General features: G+C 38.1%; 1 protein-coding gene across 3 annotated transcripts in view; it reads right to left on the reverse strand.

Annotated features, from left to right (window-relative positions):
- bchs (WD repeat and FYVE domain containing 3 bchs) overlaps positions 1 to 18,601 on the reverse strand; it is a 1,877,108-nt gene that overhangs the window by 1,485,607 nt on the left and 372,900 nt on the right. For all 3 annotated transcript variants that reach the window (XM_090389621.1, XM_090389619.1, XM_090389620.1), the window contains exon 19: positions 9,996 to 10,230. In XM_090389621.1, coding sequence (XP_090245747.1) covers positions 9,996 to 10,230 — 235 coding nt within the window. The remainder of the gene's footprint in view (positions 1 to 9,995; positions 10,231 to 18,601) is intronic.

The raw sequence follows: 18,601 nt of genomic DNA on the forward strand, positions 1-18,601 counted from the left end.
GTTCAAGAATGTTTTTAAAGTCTTCTCTTCTTAAAATTCCTTCAAGTGTAATGAGGTCACCCACTCCAGAAAAAAAGAAGCAACCCCAGATTATGATAGAGCCACCACCACTGTGCTTGGTTGAAGGCACTAAACAATGTCACCATTTTTCCTTCAGTTGATCATATCACATATATTCTTGCCTGGATCCAAAAATTTCAAATTAATACATTTTTCCACTCTTCAACTGTCCAATGTTGATGGCTCTTAGCCCAAGCCAATTTTTTTTATTATTATTATTTTTTTATTTTCCAGTTTCCATAAGCGTTTTGAAACTGCTACATGATCATGAAGTCCAGTCAGTCCTCGTATAGCAAGATAGTTGTGTTCCTAGAAATCCACGTGCAATGAAAATTCATGCAATATAAATAACAGGCCCTATGGGAACAATAGGGTTAGGTGCCGACCACCCAAAATTGAACACACATTTGTAACCAAAACATTACCAAACACAATAAATAATCGTAATAAAATACATAAGTATTTTATTATGACTATTACGTAATGAAATATTGCTAATGCTTTTGCTTCTATCATAAGCAAACTTGTTTTTTTTGTTTGATTTTCTATCCAAACAGATGACAGCCGTTCCATCTCTTCCAATTCTTTGTGTCTTGATCTAATGGATTTTAATTACACTTTGAGTTGTTCCTGCTATGAAAGTTGTTTTTATTTTCTCTGCATTCTTTCTAATTCTCGGTGTTGCCTCATTTAAGCCAGTAGCACGTGCAATATCACATGGTCTTAATTTCGCTCAAAGTGTTTCAAAATTTCATATTTTTTCTCTATCAACAGAGGTGGACTGGCCATAAGCCTTACCAGGAAAACCCCAGTGGGATGGAGGCCGGTGTGATTTTGGCCATAAACACTAGTATGAGACCGCAACAAATTTTGTAAGGGTAAGAATTTTTGACCCAGTCCGCCTCTGTTTATCGATATTGCTTTTCTTTTTTCTCTCTGCATTTGTAGTGTCTTAACCAGGACGCTTCCTTTTCACACCTTTTAAGTATTTTACTCATTTTTAGGGAATAAAGCACAATTACAAAGTGATTAGGCACGGTTGATACACATAAACAAAGCTGTGTGTGTGTAGCAACTGAATAAACAACACTGTAAAGGCAGAGACACACTAACACCTCGCTAGCTCACATTTTACTAAAACACATTTCTGGGAGTTACTACCATAAAATAAAAAAAAACTATTTCAGGCTGCATTTCTGCTAGTGGAATCTGTTATAAACTGGTATAAAACTCGATCTAATTGCATTTGCAATAATACCGATAGCCAGAATTGTGTGGAGAAACGCTTTCCACCATTATTATGGCAGAAAGCATTTCCCCTTCACTGATATAAAAAACATAAATACATTTTCAGAATCTTCTCTTCATTGCTATCATGTTGCGTTCAGTTGGGGTGATTCCGCATTCGACTGCCATTTCTTGTAAACACAAAGGCGAATGGTGCATAAGCGAATTCGATTCATGTTATATACGATATTGTTCTCCTATTTATAAATCGCGTATGATCGAATTCGTGTAGTGTAAACACATGTTATATGAGGACTGACTGTACTTGTTTAAGACAAAGCAGTGGTGGTACACGTGGGAATTTCTCTGTTCCTACTGATTTCAGGTACAGTAAGGTGTCGATTAGACTTAGAAATCAGTGTTATGGTCTTACCTTGTTCTTCCATTGTTATGCATAACTATCTTGATCATGGTTTCTCCTTTAAACTGTCAGTTTCCTTGAATCATTAAATTGATAATTTGTACCCCTTTAAATGAACAACCTAGTTTTTTTGCCAATACTTCTCTTGGAATAACTTTCTTTACACAGCAACATCTTTTTAACAATAACAGCATTTATTTTTTCAACGTGCATTTTCTTATTTCTTGCCAAGCCATGTTTACACAAAACACACAAAGCTAACAACAAACACTCTTTGAATGATGGGTGTTCAATTTTATACGTTACAGCTCTAACGCCACAATTTATATTATTACAAAACACTCTAGAATCATCTATAATCTCCTAATTTCTACAATATTCAAAAACATCTACAAATTAACAACACATCCGGGGAATCTTCTACAATGTTCTTCCACATTCAGTAGTCTTCTATGCCTTTTTGGAATATTCTCAAATATCCTAGAAATTTCTTAATTTAAAAAAAAAAAATTTTTTATTTTGATTTTTTGTACCAACTTGTTTTGGACCAACTTTTGATCCTATTTTAATAAAAACTTTGAGAATTAAGAAATATGAAATATGATTCCAAACTTTTAGGTGGGAGTGTATGTATGTTTTATTTTAGTAATGACCAGAATTTTATTTGCCTCATTGGAATTCCTGTTTTTGCATGCCCATAAACTAATAATTAACCGATATATTTATTTTATCCTTATTTATTTTTTCTATTCAGTTATCTTTTAATATTCTAATAAAAATATTCTTAAAGAGATATAACTTTTTCTGTTGTGTGTGTGCGCTCATAAACAGATTTACAATTTGATGAAACAAGGCAAAAGTATGCCACAATATGAAAAAAAATGTAATAAGTTGTTCATGGAACTTAAGAATGGCATAAACAAGGATAACATTCTTGTAAATAATATTTCTATTAGCAATAGCAGAGGCAGACGATGCAAGAAAGCAAGCTTATGCAGCATCAGGCAAAAAAAAAAAACCCACTCCCATTTCACTCCTCCATTCGTTCCAAATGCCTCTCCAGCTCAGCCTTAAATTTATTTAGACTATCAACTTCCACGACAAAAGACGGAAGATTGTTCCACAAATCATCTGCCCGCTTGCTAAAAGCAAATTTCAGCACATATATTCTACAACTGTCTTCTTCATTTTGAATCTGTGGGCCCCTCAGGTTCTTAATCTGAGCAGGAGGAAGAATCCCATCAGCATTCAGCTTGCTCAACCCATTCAAGGCCTTATACACCTCAATCAGATCACCTCACAGGTGCCTGCTCTCCAGGCACTGCGATTTGCAGAACGTAAGCCTTTCTTAATAAGAGCACCACTTTTTTCTGGTCACCAATCTTGTTCCCCTTCCTTGTACTTGTTCTAGCAACTCTACATCCTTCCTAAAATGAGGCCTCCAGACCTGTACACAGTACTTTTGGTGTGGCCTGACCAGTGCCTTGTACAATGGGATAATCACCTCCCGGTCCCTACTACCAAAATTCCTATATATATCATTGACAAGACTCCATGACTGGCCTGGCATCCTGTCTGCACTGCTCAGAAAAATTCATATTTGACTGCACAATACCCACAGGTCTTTTCCACTTCCCTGAGTGTAGTACCATACAGTTGGTACGTTTCTCTTCAGTTATTGCTACCCATATACAGTACTTTTCATTTGTCAATTTTAAACTTCAGTTAACACTTCTCAGCCCAATTGCCCAACTTATCTAGATCCGGTTGGAGTACCATACTGACTTTACTGTCGTTTACATTCCTGCCAACCTTTGTATCATCTGAAAACTTGGACATTAAACCTGATATACCTTCAATATCATTGATAAATATACTAACCAACAATGGGCCCAACACTGAACCTCGAGGAATTCCACAAATAACATTTGTCCACAAAGAGCAGTGTCCACTGATTACCACTTTTTCGTCTCCCACTCAACCATCCCTTTATCCATTGTAGCAACATACCCTTAATGGCATACCTCTCCAAATTATACAGCAGTCTTCCATGTGCAACAGTATCAAAAGCTTTCCTGAAATCCAAGTGTATGAGATCAAAATTATTTTTGGCATTCAGTTCCTTTGTGACTCCATCATAGTATCCAATCAAACTGGTCAGACAAGACCACCCTTTAACAAATCCATGTTGTGTCTTAACTATTACTGAAGTCTTCTCTAGATGATCCTGCAATGCTTATGTAACCAGTGACTCTATTATTTTCCCCGGAATACAAAGTAACAGATCTATAGTTATTTCTCCCCGATTGAGGGTTCCACCTCGTGACGGTTATTGCTACCCTGTGTACTTACAACAACAACTGTCCTGTGTACTTACACAGGGTGGTTGTTGTTATGTCTAATGTTACTGCTGGTCGAGGAACTCTCTGACTATCCTACAGGTGTTCAGGATTGCGACTTTCTGGAGTTCCTTGTAGGTGTTCGCTGGGAGACCTATTCTTGCTAGGCTGTTATGTAGGGTCTTTGGCACCATACCTGGGGTTGACACAATGATCGAGATGGTCTTTACTTGTTGCATGTGCCACATCTCTTTAATCACAATGATCGAGATGGTCTTTACTTGTTGCATGTGCCACATCTCTTTAATCTCCTGTCTTAGGTTCGAGAACTTCCTGATTTTTTCTCCGCGGGTTTTCTTCAGGTTGCCAGTGTTGGGTACCACTATGTCAATCAGATAGGTAGCCGCTTTCCTTCTTGTTGTTATGAGAGTTTAATGGCGCATAAGCTACTATGGCTATAATGCTTTCCTTCTTTTCCACAAGGGTTATGTCCGGTCTGTTGTGCGGGGCTGTCCTATCCATTATTACAGAACTGTTCCAGTACAGCTTGTGTGTTGGGGTCTCTAGTACTGGCTGGAGTTCGTGCTTGTAGTATGGTACACTTTCTTCAATCAACTGGTATTTCCTTGCAAGCTTCTGATGTATTATCCTGGCTACCTGGTCGTGTCTATGAGTGTATTCAGTCTGGGTGATCACCTTGCATTCTGCTCTTATTATTATTTCTCCCTGATTGGGAGATTCCACTCCGTGATGAGATGAGTACTGCTACCAAGTACACAGGGTGGTTTTATTGTCTGGTGTTACTATCGGTAGAGGAAATCTCTGACTATCCTACAGGTGTTCAGGATTGCGACTTTCTGGAGTTCCTTGTAGGTGTTCTCTGAGAGACCTATTGCTGCTAGGCTGCTATGTAAATTCTTTGGTACCATATCGGTGGTTGACACGATGATTAGGATGGTCGATACTTCTTGCATATGCCACATCTACTTGATCTCATGTCTCAGGTTCGTGTACGTCCTAAATTTTTCCTCATGGGTTTTCTGGACATTGCTAGTGTTCGGCACCGCTATGTCAATCAGGTAGGTAGCCTTTTCCATCTTGTCCACAAGGGTTATGTCCATTCTGTTGTGCGGGATAGTCTTATCCGTTATTATGGTGCGGTTCCAGTACAGCTTGTGGGTTCGGGTCCCTAGTACTGCCTGGGGTTTGTACTTATAGTATGGTATACTTTCTTTGGTCAACTGATATTTCCTCGCTAGCTTCTGATGTATTATCCTGGCTACATGGTCATGTCTATGAGTGTACTCAGTCTGGGTGATCACCTTGCACCCCGCGGTGATGTGTTGGATCATTTCTGAGGCCAAGTGGCATCGTCCACTGTGTCATCTGACATTCCAGGCTCCTTTGCGGTGTATTTTCTATAGTTTCTGGTGTTGATTACCTAGTTTTGGATGGCCAGCACGAATTCTTCAGTCTCGGGGAAGAGCATCCCGCTTGTGAGCCATGCATTGGAAGCAACGGAGGGGTTTCCTCGCTTAGGTTGAGTGGGGTATACTACTTATCTATCTTCCTTATGGCCTGGTGGAGTGGTGCTCTGTTGTTCTCGAAGTAATCCTTCAGGTTAACTATCGCTGTTTTCTGTTGTTCTATCATGTCTACAGCTTTCTCCCTCTTTCTGAGGTATTGTTATTCTCTCCACTGCTGACTTCGGGTGGTGTTGGCGACTCTTGGTCATCATTGTCCTTGTCTTTCGCATGATATCTTCCAGCTCGGTGTTAGTCCAATCTATAACCCCAAAGGTGTATGTTAGTACTAGAGCTGCATAGGTGTTTAAGGCTTTAACTGTGTTCCCTCCATTCAATTTTGCTTTCGCCAGGCTTCTGAGTCTCTGATGATATTTTTCAGTCAGGAACTTCTTGATTTCCTTGTGTTCTAACTGCTCAGCCTGCATCATCCCAAGGAATTATAAGTCTCTCCTTCTGTCATAGCTTCGATCCCTTTACCAGTCAACAGCTGGTAGTTTCGGCCAACTAATTTTCCCTGGTGCAGTGTGTGAGTCTTGCATTTTTCTAGACCAAATTTCAACCTGATGCCTTGCTGAATTCTTTGGTGATCTGGTGTAGTTGCTGGAGTTGCTTCTCGGTTGCCACGTAGAGCTTGATGTCATCCATGTACATTAGGTGGGTGAGGATGTACAGGTTCTTTCTTCCTTCTTTGAGGTTATATCCATACTTGCTGCCGTTGAGCATGGTGGATAGCAGGTTGAGTGCTAGACAGAACCATAGTGGGCTCAGAGCATCTCCTTGAAAGATTCCTCTTCTAATGGGGATTGGCCTGGTTGTGAAGTTCTCAACCTTAATGGTGGTACTCCATTTCGCCATTGTTGTTCCTAGGAAGTTTATCACTATCAGATTGACCTTGTAGATCTTCAGGGTCTCTATTAGCCAACTATGAGGTATGGAGTTGAAGGCCTTGCGGTAATCGATGTAGGCACTGTATAGGTTGTGGTGCTTCTTGAAGGCTTGCTCCATAACTGCGGCATCTATGGTTAATTGCACCTCCACTTACATTCTTTCTGCTGTTCGGCCATTATGTTCTGACTCTCTAAGTGTTCTGATGTCTTCTTAGTTAAGCAGCTGATAAGGATCTTGTACATCGTTGGGAGGCATGTGATTGGCCTGTATTTCGCCGGGTTTCTTGTATCTTCATCTTTAGGCTTCAGATATACGATTCCTTCAGTGAGAAATTTCGGGATTGTCTCCAGGTGCCTTATCATTCGAGTGAACTGCTCTGCTAGGTGCTTGTGTGTGCAGGTGAGCTTCTTGTACCAGGAGTTGGGGATGTTATCAATTCCCAGGGTTCACCAATTGTGGGTGTTCCTGTTTTACTTCTTCTCGAATGATACCCACTCTCTCATCTCTTGTATGTCCTTTGTTTTCTTCCATTCTACTTCTATCCAGGGTGCTCTGCTGTTAGGTCTTACTTCACTGCTCCAGATATTTCCTCAGATCTCTTCGATCGTCTTCTTCTCGGGTGGTCCATTTCCTGCTTTCTCGTGTTCTCTCAGATTCCTGTAGAAGGCTCTTTGATCCTCTTCGAAGATTCAGTTGTTTATTTTCCTCTGGGAGTTCTCTTTGTATCAGGGTAGTCTCTTGCTGAGGGCGAGGAGGTTCTGCTTCAGTGTGTCCAGTATTCTCCTATTCTCTGGTCTCATGTTTGCTGTGGATGCTGTCTCTCTTGAGTATGCTCTTCACCTTTCCAATCAGTTTCTTACTTCTATTATCCTGTTGGTACTGGGTCAACTGACCTTTCTTGGCTCTTAATTCTTTTATCTTCTGCTGATGTCTTCTTTCCCAAGTTGGCGGTTCCTTCTGTTTTCGGTTCTTCTGCTGCTGGTCTCTCGTTTCTTTTCCATTAATCCTAGTGGCTGCTATGGCAGCACAGTATACGGCTGTGTGGACAGCCTCCAGCATTGCACCATTGTTGTCAAGGTAATGTGGCATTATTTGTCGATTGAGGTGGTCTGTTACTCTCCTCAGGATATTATTTGGCTTCTGCTTAGGTATCACGTGGGTTCTTGTGGGGTCCATTTCTTCGAATTCTGTTGGGCCTTCTTCAACTTGTGTTCTATTCTGGAGAGCATGACTTCATCTCTTTCCACTTCAGCTACTCTGGTTGTATTTTTTCTTGCTGTTCCTCCTCCAGTTCCATGGTATGCTGTTCCTCCTCCAGTTCCATGGTATGCTGTTCCTCCTCCAGTTCCATACTTACCATATTCTTTGTGCTTTGTAGCAGATCGCTGACATCCTCCTTGATTTTTTCCAAGATGGCAGGAGCTATTAGGTTCTTCGTGACGATGGTCCTTCTCTAATCTGCTAATTGCTGTTCGGTGACCTGAATATCCGGGTATCGTTCTAACCACTTGGTATGTATTCGCAATCTGTACATTGTCATATCAGTCTCTAGCCAGGTTATTTCGTAGTATGCTCGCATGATGTATGTATTCATTTCAATGCTCCACTTCATGCATTGGCGTTTTCTTCCTTCCTGGGTGATCACTAGCACAGTTGCACAGGAAACACTTCCAGTTGGTGGGGCTGGATGGTCTTGCCCTTCTCTTGTGGTAGCCTTACAAGGTACAGCGTCACTTGCTCCACTGTCTTGCTCGGGAGACTGTCTCCAACTTTTTGAACTGACCCCTCTGCCTAAAGTCTGAACGCGAGTGACTTTATCCTGCCCAGTATGAATAATATTAAACTGCAACATCATCCATCTATGGAGGTGGATGGACTTGTTTTAGCTTCGGCTTATGTCCAGTGGTTTATTTATTTAGTTAGTTCTCATGAGTGTCAGTATCTGAGTCAGCCATCACTCCGACCTTGGGAAGGGTAAGTCCAATGGGGCAACTTTCACGACCCCCCCCATTTAATATTATTATTATATTGGTCTCCCATCGTAATAGAGCCGTGTTCGCTTCCACCAATGCGGGATTCAAACCCGGGTCCATCAGGCTGGTAGTCAAGTGTCTTAACCACTGGGCCATCATGCCCCTTTATTATTATTATTATTATAATTATTAGCAATACGGTGCAAGGACGCCTGAGGCTTATGCTACACCAGCCAAAAAAATTTCTGAGTTACCCTGGGGGAGGGAGGGAGGAGAGAGAGAGAGAGAGAGAGAGAGAGAGAGAGAGAGAGAGACCATTTTGAACCCCCATTGTGAATTGGTGATACATCTGCACACCTCCAATCCATGGGGACCTCCCCTGAGTCCAAAAAAGCTGTCATAATTATGGCTAAGGGTTTGCTTACTTCCTTTGCTGCCTCCTTTAATATAACTGGATAGGACCAGTCCACCCCAGGTGGTTTTTTATGTTTAACTTCAACAATTTCTCCCCAACTTTGCTCTCAGTTATTACAAAATCACTTAGCTCTCTGTTAGAGTTTTATAAACTTCTGGTACCCCCTCATTGCATAACTCCTTATTTCTGAATGTAAATGCAAAATACTCATTCAGTTTATCAGCTACCTGAGCATGATCATCAATAGTCCACCCATTTATGTTTAGTGGTCCAATCTAATTCATCCCTTTCCTTCTACAGTTTACATAAGTAAAGAACTCTTTGCTGTTTTTCTTTGCATCCTTTGCCAAAGAGTTCTCCTAATACAGTGCTTCGTATTAGGCTATCTAGTTTTACTTTATACCTTACACTATCAGTTCCAGATATATATATCTTATGCTATTTCTTATCGACTACAATATGGCGGCTAGTTCAACAATATTTACGCCAACACCAGGAGTCGTAACTTTCAAAAATCGCTGGTCAAATTCAAAATAAGAAGTTAACAAATGTCACTAAAACCCATTCAACATCTCTGCAAAACACAACGTATGTCAATTAATGAAGAACACAGAAAAAATTAAAAATACTTAACCCTTTACAGCAGCCAAAAATCCATCGAATGTTCTCTTCCGTGACCACAGCTGAAGAGATAATTTATAATCTTTATTAAAGATTATGGGAAAGTATATAAAAATACATTCCTGTTTTGATACTCATTTCTCTAATTAACAAAGGCTTGATTAGTTAATTTTTTATTAACTAATAATTTATTAACAATGTGATAAATATATTTCTCTCAGTTAAAGAAATTCACACAAAACATTACAAATTTTATTAGGATTTCTCATTCGTGAACTGTACAGAGAGGAAAAGGAAATGTGTTTTTCTTGCTTATTACACTAAAAATTGGCTTAAAATTAGATTAAGGAACATAATTTTGAACACATTAATATACCACAGAAGAATTATCTAACCAGCCCAAAAAAAATGAGAAATTAAGGCGTGCTTGCATGTGTATGTGTAAACTATACACTTGTGCGTGTGCGCGCTTGCACACGCACAAGTGTATAGTTTCTGAAAGCTCAAAAGTGAATGTTTTCAAACCTGTGATCTTCCTGGGCATTCCACAGAAGGTAAAAGATGTAACATAGAGACAACAACACCAGGATGAACAATGATGGGATCTGGCGATGGAGGTGCAAAGTTTAAGAAAGCCATTCCTCGTTTTGGTGATATGCCAACAGAAGCATGTCCTGATGACATGCAAGCGGCAGCGGAATCTGACGACACACGTCTCAAAGTTACAGGTTTTGGAATCGTGTTAACTGAAGTATTTGGCCTAAGAAAACAAGATTCAGAAATTAATATATAAAAAGCACAATGGGAAAAACTGATTTTCATTTTAATTAATCACAAAAAAAACTGCCCAATCAAACTTCAGCATATTTTCAATAAAACATGGGGGTTCCACCATTTAATATTTACTTTCAACTGCTCGGCTCAATATAATTTCATATACTTATGAAACTCCTTAATCAGATTCAAATGAGAAACAAAACTTATTAAGCTCAGAAAGACTAATCTTATTATTTAACTTAATGATTTATTTTTGCTGAAACTAAAATAGTTAAAAGTTCTTGTTATACTTCTCTCTTTCTTTCCCTTTTTTGTTAGATATTGCTTGCAAGGATAAGTAGTAGCATTATATGACAACACAAAATTTCAACCATGGACAGTTATCCTATGCTTCAAGTTTTCATTTGAAACCATTGCTTCAGCATCGAAGAAGACAAGCTCTTATATGGCAATTTTTCCAATGACATGCAAGCTGCTAAAGTGGAACTTTTTTCCCAACTGTCAACATAGAACAAACTTTACAAACAAACAAAAGTCTACTAGCCTTTTCATAAGCATCAGATCTTATTTTCTTCACAAGAAAAATACTTTTGTAAATTACTAACTTTACAAAAAAAATAAATTTAGCTGTCTTCATGATTCTATTTCTTATGATGAAAACCATATGCAATGATATGATTGAAATATATATTTTTTGAAAATTATGTTGAGCCTTTGCTATGTCATTAAAAATGCTATTAAATGAACAAAATGAATACATTTTGCCTTCAGCAGGTAACTAATGTTCATTTAAGGCAGCACGAATAATGTAACTCCCAACTATATTCTTAACGTTTCTCAGACACAAATTGAGTTACAAACTCTGTTCATGCTTATTATTATTATTAGCTATACGGTGCGAGGAGGTTTGAGGCTTATGCTGCACCAGTCAAAAAAAAAAAAATTCCCAAGTTACCCTGAGAGAGAGAGAGAGAGAGAGAGAAGTAGAAGGGATTCACCAAGAAAGAGAAGAATGATGATATCCAACTCAGGACCCTAAATCAAAAACACAAAACTTCCTCTTTTTTTTTTTTTTTTTTACAGTTAAAATGTTTCCATCTTTTCTGTTCTAAACATCTGCACGTAATATTACATCAGTAGTAATCATCTCTCTCCCTAACTGAATTACAATGGTACCAAATATACTCAATTTAATGGTAAATTAGGAAGTCAAGAAAGTGATTTCTTTCCATTTCCAAGAGCATGATATATTTTAATTGCACTAAATAATAATATTGGATTACTCTTGCCACAAAATAACAATAAGAGCAAAATTATCACAATATCACATTGTAATCTATATTACAATTATCATACATGATTAACTTTAGGCTTTTACTTAAAAAATGAACAACATTTAGCGATGTTTTGCCATTTTGCTTTCATATAAAAGAAATTAATTTTAAGCAATTATGCATCAACAATCAGACCCAGTTATCCTTACTAGTCATGTCAGCACAGTTGCTCACTTTCTTTGCTTGATATTTCAGGTAGTGCACGAATCTCAATTTGTTGCCTATGACAAAGCCAAAGTATTCCAAGTGATGTGGCTAATCAGTTTATCAGAGAGCTTGATTACTAGCAAACTGTTCGAGTTGACAGTACTTTTCAGAAGGATGAATTCTGTCTTTGCGGTGGAGGCAACCAGTTTATGCACTGATGGCCAGTGCTGCAAATGTTCAAGTGCAGCATTTGCTCACTGCTCAAGGACAGCTCTGATATCGGCTCCAATCAGTAGAATAAGCTCAACAGAAAAAGCAAATGAATTTAAAATGCCAAGGTGCATGTTAAGGAAATCATCTAAAAGAATATTCCAAAAAAAAACTCCCAGCATTTAAACCTGTGGGCAGCCCCTGGAGACTTGTCTCATACTTTGGAAGTGTGTTCTAACAGTTATGGATCTGTCTTGTCATTCTGGATGCATCTGTACAGGTTTAATGGGGTATTCGTGCAAGAAAATCATCTAACAATGATTTGGCACCATGTGTTGTCAAATGCTCCTGAAAAATCATTGGTTAGGGCAGGGGTCGGCAACCTTTTTGAGTGAAGAGCCATTTTTGAACTAACTGAAAACAAAAAAAAATAATAAGAATCCGAAGAGCTGTACTTCAGCTCAAGCTGGGAGGGGAGAGCTTTTTGAGAAATGGAATACAGTGGGAAGGTGTTTTATTAAAAAAATATATATTTTGGAATATTATTTATTAATAATATTTCTAATTAATGTGACTTTTGCAGTTGAAATTCTTGAGCATGTTTCTCAACATCAGGGAAGTGTGCTGTAATTTTCATCCTTAAGCATGCTGAGAGACTTGCATTGTTCAGACGGTTTCTTGATTTATTTTTAATATAGTTCTTGTTTATAGTAGTAGTAGTGGCATGTGATGCAAGAAAGCAAATGTATGAGCTTATGCAGCATCAGCCAAAAAAAAAACAAATCACACCATTCCCTTCAAATGCCTGTCCAGTTCCTCCTTAAATTTATTCAACCTATCAACTTCCACAACGACAGATGGAAGTTTGTTCCAGCAATTAACCACCCGCTGGCTAAAGGCAAATTTCTGCACATCTATTCTACATCTGTCCTTTCGTAATTTGAATTAATGCCCCTTAGGTTCGTAATCTGAACAACAAGTGGAAGGATCCCATCAGAATTCAGCGTGCTGAACTCATTCAAGGCCTTATACACCTCAATCAGATCACCGCACAGGTGCCTGGTCTCCAGCCACTGCAATTTGCATAACTTAAGCCTCTCTTGATAAGAGGATCCCTTCATTCCCCTCACCAATCTTGTTGCCCTTCTCTGTACACGCTCAAGTAAATCTACATCCTTCCTAAAATGAGGCCTCCAGACCTGTTCGCAGTACTCAAGGTGTGGCCTGACCATTCCCTTATACAGAGGGATAATCACCTCCTTTTCCCTGCTAGCAAAATTCCTATATATCATTGACAAAACCCCATGACCTGCCCTGGCAGCCTGTCTGCATTGCTCAGAAAACTTCATATCTGCCTGCACAATTACTCTCACGTCTTTTTCATTTTCTACCACCTTAAGTGAAGTACCACACAGTTGGTACGTTTCTCTGGGGTTACTTCTACCCATATGCAGTACTTTGCATTTGTCAAGGTTAAACTTCAGTTGCCACTTCTTAGCCCATCTGCCCAAATTATCTAGATCCTGTTGCAGTAGCACACTGCCATTACTGTCATTAACAACCCTGCCAAACTTTGTATCATCTGCAAACTTCAACATTAAGCCTGATATACCTTCATCAATATCACTGATAAATATACAAAACAACAGTGGACCTAACACAGAACCCTGTGGGACTCCACTAATAACATTAGTCCAAGCAGAGCAGCACCCATCGATTACCACCCTCTGTCTTCTCGCACTTAACCATCCTTTTATCCATTGTAGCAACTTACCTTTAATACCATTCTGCTCCAATTTGTACAATATTCTTCCATGCGCAACAGTGTCAAAAGCTTCCCTGAAATCCAAATATATGATATCAAAATTAATTTTTGCATCCAGTTCCTTTGTAACCACATCATAATATCCTATCAAATTTGTCAGACAAGACTTTCCATGGCATCTGAATTAGTATTCCATTCAATAAACGAGAATTGCATTTTCTTGTTTAATGAGGCTAAAATTTTAAACGTACAGCATAATTACACAAACTTTTAACTGCAGAAACTATAGATATGAGAGTACAAAATAACGCAATAAACGTACAATGGTCATTTCTCATTTTGGATTCATAGACCTTTGAGCTCATGCATGTTAACAAATAATCTCTGGTATATAAATAATGGGGGGAAAGTTAGCATTAGACAGTTTGTTTCCTACCTGTGATCATGACAGTATGTCAAAAAGTTTTGTCCCTGATGGAAGGAAAGTTTTTAGTAAATCATTCATCATTTTTATGAAATTATTCATCATTGAATTTTAGTATATTCCATGACCTTAATGGCATTTATTTTAAACTTTGACACAATGTCTTCAGTCACTCAGGGTTTGATGGTGGATTGGATAGGTCTGGGGTCAGGTGGGGGCCTTCTGCTATGATTCCAGGGGTGTCTGGTCTGTCATGAGCTTAGAGGATGGGAAATATTTAAATATTTTAATGAAGTATATATAATTTAATCATTTTAAACTGAGCATAATAGAAGTCTAATTTGGAGAGTTTTGAATAGAAGTCACCCTATGGAAATAGATTGAGGAACTCTGTTGGAAAATTTTTAAATTTCATTCAGGGATAGGATATACTGAGCCTTTGTTGCTCTTGGTTTTATAGTAAATATAATTTACAAAAAAATATATTTTATTTTATTTTTAAAGCAATACTTGGGCTTTAACAAAAATTTCAGACTGCTAAGATTTTTCTGGGATCTAGTGTTATATACCACTGGATCTCAGAAAAACTGTAGGTCACAGTTTTTCTGAGATCCAGTGATTTTTTTCTGTAAAACTCTGGGTCACAGTTTTTCAAACTTTATGCATAAAAGCTAAAAGACACTGTTTGGATGATAGACAGTCCCTTTCTGTATAACCATATTTCTTTTTTTTTATCGATTTCTCAAATAAAAATTTTCATTGTTTCCATACTTTTTTAAGGGACATGTTAAAGATAAAAGTGTACAACTTTTTGCCCACCCTGTGTACTGTACTATAAAAGAAGATGGCCATTCTGCATAATCTATTAATTAATAATTATTTCATTTTTTATACTTTGCTAAATTAGTCTGACCAAGATATCAACGAGGAATATTACAACTTTCTGAAAGTGATAAAGCCCATAAAACTTATAGGTAAAAAGAAATCCAAAGAAAAAAAAAATTAGTCAAGAAACACTTGTCATGATGAACCGAGGAAAACAAATGAAGAGCAAGATAAACACCAACAAGGAGAAAATTGAGTATACTGAGTTATGCAAAGCCATTAGAAAGAGACTCAGAGAGGACATAGGATTTAACACAAGAAAAATAGTAGAACAAGTATCAAGGGAAAACAAAGGACTTAAATCAGCAACCATTAGCAGTAATACAGAAAGACAAATTATACTGAAACTGAAGAATGGTGTACTTGTAAACAGAAGAGAAGGCATAATTCAAATAGCAGGAGAAAGGGTAGCAGTGGGGAAGTTGGATGGTAAATTAGTAACACATACCCGATATCCTTCCTGATGAAGTAGAACATGCGTTGAAGAAAATGAAGAATCAGAAAGCCCCAGGGAAAATGAAGTTACTGTAGAGTTGTGAAATTGGGAGGAAGAGACATAGCACAAAAACTGGCAAGACTACACAAAATGCATTAGAAAAGGTGTGACGCTTAAGGAGTAGAATAAGGCAATCATAGTTTTGCTGCACAAGAAAGGAGATTAATCAGAAATTGGAAATTATAGACCAATTAGCTTGTTATCCCACATCTACAAGTTGTTCACAAGGGTTATTACTAACAGATAAGAAAGAATACTTGAGATTCAACCAAAAGAGCAAGCTGGCTCTAGTTCAGGATTCTCAACTATGGATCACCTTCACATAATATCACAGCTTATGGAGAAAGCAAATGAATATAAAACACTGTTATGGCTGGCATTTGTGGATTATGAAAAGGCATTTGACTCCATACAGCATAAGGCAATGTTTTGGGCTCTGAAAAGACAAGGCACATATACCCCATATATTAGGATTTTGAAGAAAATACCTCTTTTATTAGACTGGACAAAGACAGTAACAAATTTAAAATTGAGAAAGGAGTTCAACAAGGAGACACAATATCTCCAAAATTGTTTATTGCTGCCCTTGAGGAAGCTTTCAGAAGATTAAACTGGTTGCAGAAAGGAGTCAATGTGAATGGAGAATACCTAAACCATTTACGATTTGCAGATAACATTGTAGTCATAAGCCACGATCTCAAAGAATTAGAGGAAAATCTTAATTAGTTATGCACAAAAGTAATGATGACCAAGTATTCCATAGAAAGGGATACAATGATTGAAGAAGCAGTAATTGAAAAGGTGGAGTCATATACTTATCTGGGACAAGTCGTTAGCTGTAATAATGATAAATGGCTGGAAGTCAAGAGAAGAATAAATTTTTGATAGATAGCATTCGGCAAATATTGTCACATACTGAGGTGCAATATCCCAATTTGTCTGAAACGTAAAATAATGAACCAATGTATACTACCCAACATGACTTATGGAAGTGAAACTTGTGAAACTCACTCACCAAAAGAATGGAAGAGAAGCTGAGAACTACACAGTGAAGAATAGAACGAATTATATTGGGAATCAGACTGTTAGATAAGAAGAGAAACACATGGATTAGGCAGCAAACTCAAGTAACGGACATTCTTATCAAGACTAAAGAACTAAAATGGTCTTGGGCAGGACACACAGCTCAAAGACATAATGACAGATGGACTCGGCGAATAACAGAGTTGTGCCCAAGAGGAAATTGTGCTAGAAGAAAACCTGGAAGACAACGACGGAGATGGACAGATGAAATTCATGAGTTTGTGGGTAGTAAATGCAGTAAATTGCACAAAACAGATGGAACTGGAAAGTTGCTGGAGAGGTCTTCATCCTGCAGAGGATTCAAAACAGCTGATATCCCTTAATATCCCTTAGATATCGCCTAATATTTCAGATGACTTGAAAGGGGGCAAAAATTTCAGCTGAGACAACAAAAATTCTACAAGAATACCAATATACCAACAACAACAAGTTGAACTCTATGATAATGTTTATTTTCTGTTTCATTAGCTTAAATTGGCATATTTACTTATTTTCTAGAGCAGTTTTATATTCCTAGTTACGATACTTGGTTTAAAGTTAATTTGATAGAGATTTTGTGGGTATTACTTAGTATCGGTAACGGTATCAAATCCACTTGTTACAAATTGCAGCTCCGTTGAACGAGAGGTTTTAACCGTATTTAGCCGATTTATTAACCAATTGTTATATCAAATTATTATCTATAAGTAGCTCTACACCTAGTCAGGATCCTTAGTTTATTCTAAATTGAGACAGCGAGTTTTCGAAGTTAATCAAAAGAGTCCGTAGAAGTACCGTTCGTAATTACCGCCATTGTAACACAATACAGCATATCTGGAATTCGATAGCATTAGCTTTGTATAGTATAGTGCATAATATAATATAATAATAATATAATATAATAATAATATAATATAATATAATAATATTGTCAATTAATCAGTAAATCTATTAATCTTGTTAAACTTCATTGTCAATTAAATTGTACTTTTAACTATATATATATATATATATAACGACTTGGAGAACAAACGTAACAAATAATTAATACATACTTGATACGGAAGTTATATAAAGGGAACTCATAGATAACACTCGATACTGAAAAATAAATATAGCATTATAACTGTGATAGGATACAAGTTTAAGGTTTTAATTTTGTTCTGAAATTGTAATTTTATTGACGTTTAAATCGAAATCTGACCAGAGCAGCAAAGCAAAAGGCTCAAGCTAAGGGGAGTGCTGTGACTCAGGGAAGAACTGAGGGGGGCAGTTGCCCTCTGAATCACAGCCTTTTAAGATGCACTGTTTGCTTGATGTTTGCGGAGCAATCGGGTACGGGACATGATACTGCCATGGGGGATGTCTTTGTGTGTGCACGATGCAAGGAGTGCAAGGAAATTAGGCGACAACTCTGCGTTGTTATGGGCCTATATGAGACCTTGAAGGACAGGGTGGATGCCCTCGAAGGAAATAAATTGAGGGGCCCATCAAGCTCTCAGCTGCCCACATCAACGCCAGAACTTGCACTTGGTCATCTTGCAACACAGAGGCAGCCCCCAAGGCAGAATGCGCTGGTCCCACAGGAACTAGTAGTTGTTGGTGACTCTATTGTCAGGGAAACGGGGAACATGCTTTGTAAAAAGGATAGGTGGAATAGGACCAGGGTATGTCTGCCAGGGGCAAAGGTTGATGATGTTGTAGAGCGGATATCATATTTTAAGGGCACAAAAGGTGATATAGTTTTACACGTTGACACTAATGATATTAAGAGTAGGAGACCAGCGGAATTACTTAACAAGTACAGGTCACTGTTGAAAAAAACTCGTGAAGTAGGGTTGAATTTGAAAGTGTCTGCAATTCTGCCCAGACACGATAGGAGGGAGTATATGATGAGAGCCTTGTCAATCAATTCGGCCCTGGAAAGATTGTGCAAGGCTCAAGGGGTAGAATTTTTTTCAGCCTGGAATGTACTTGTTAACAGGAGAGACTGCTTTTACAGGGATGGGATACACTTAAATAGAAAGGGTG

This window comes from Mastigoproctus giganteus, chromosome 2 (assembly GCF_048544385.1).
Source record: "Mastigoproctus giganteus isolate SK-2022 chromosome 2, ASM4854438v1, whole genome shotgun sequence".
Classification (NCBI taxonomy): Eukaryota; Metazoa; Arthropoda; class Arachnida; order Uropygi; family Thelyphonidae; genus Mastigoproctus; species Mastigoproctus giganteus.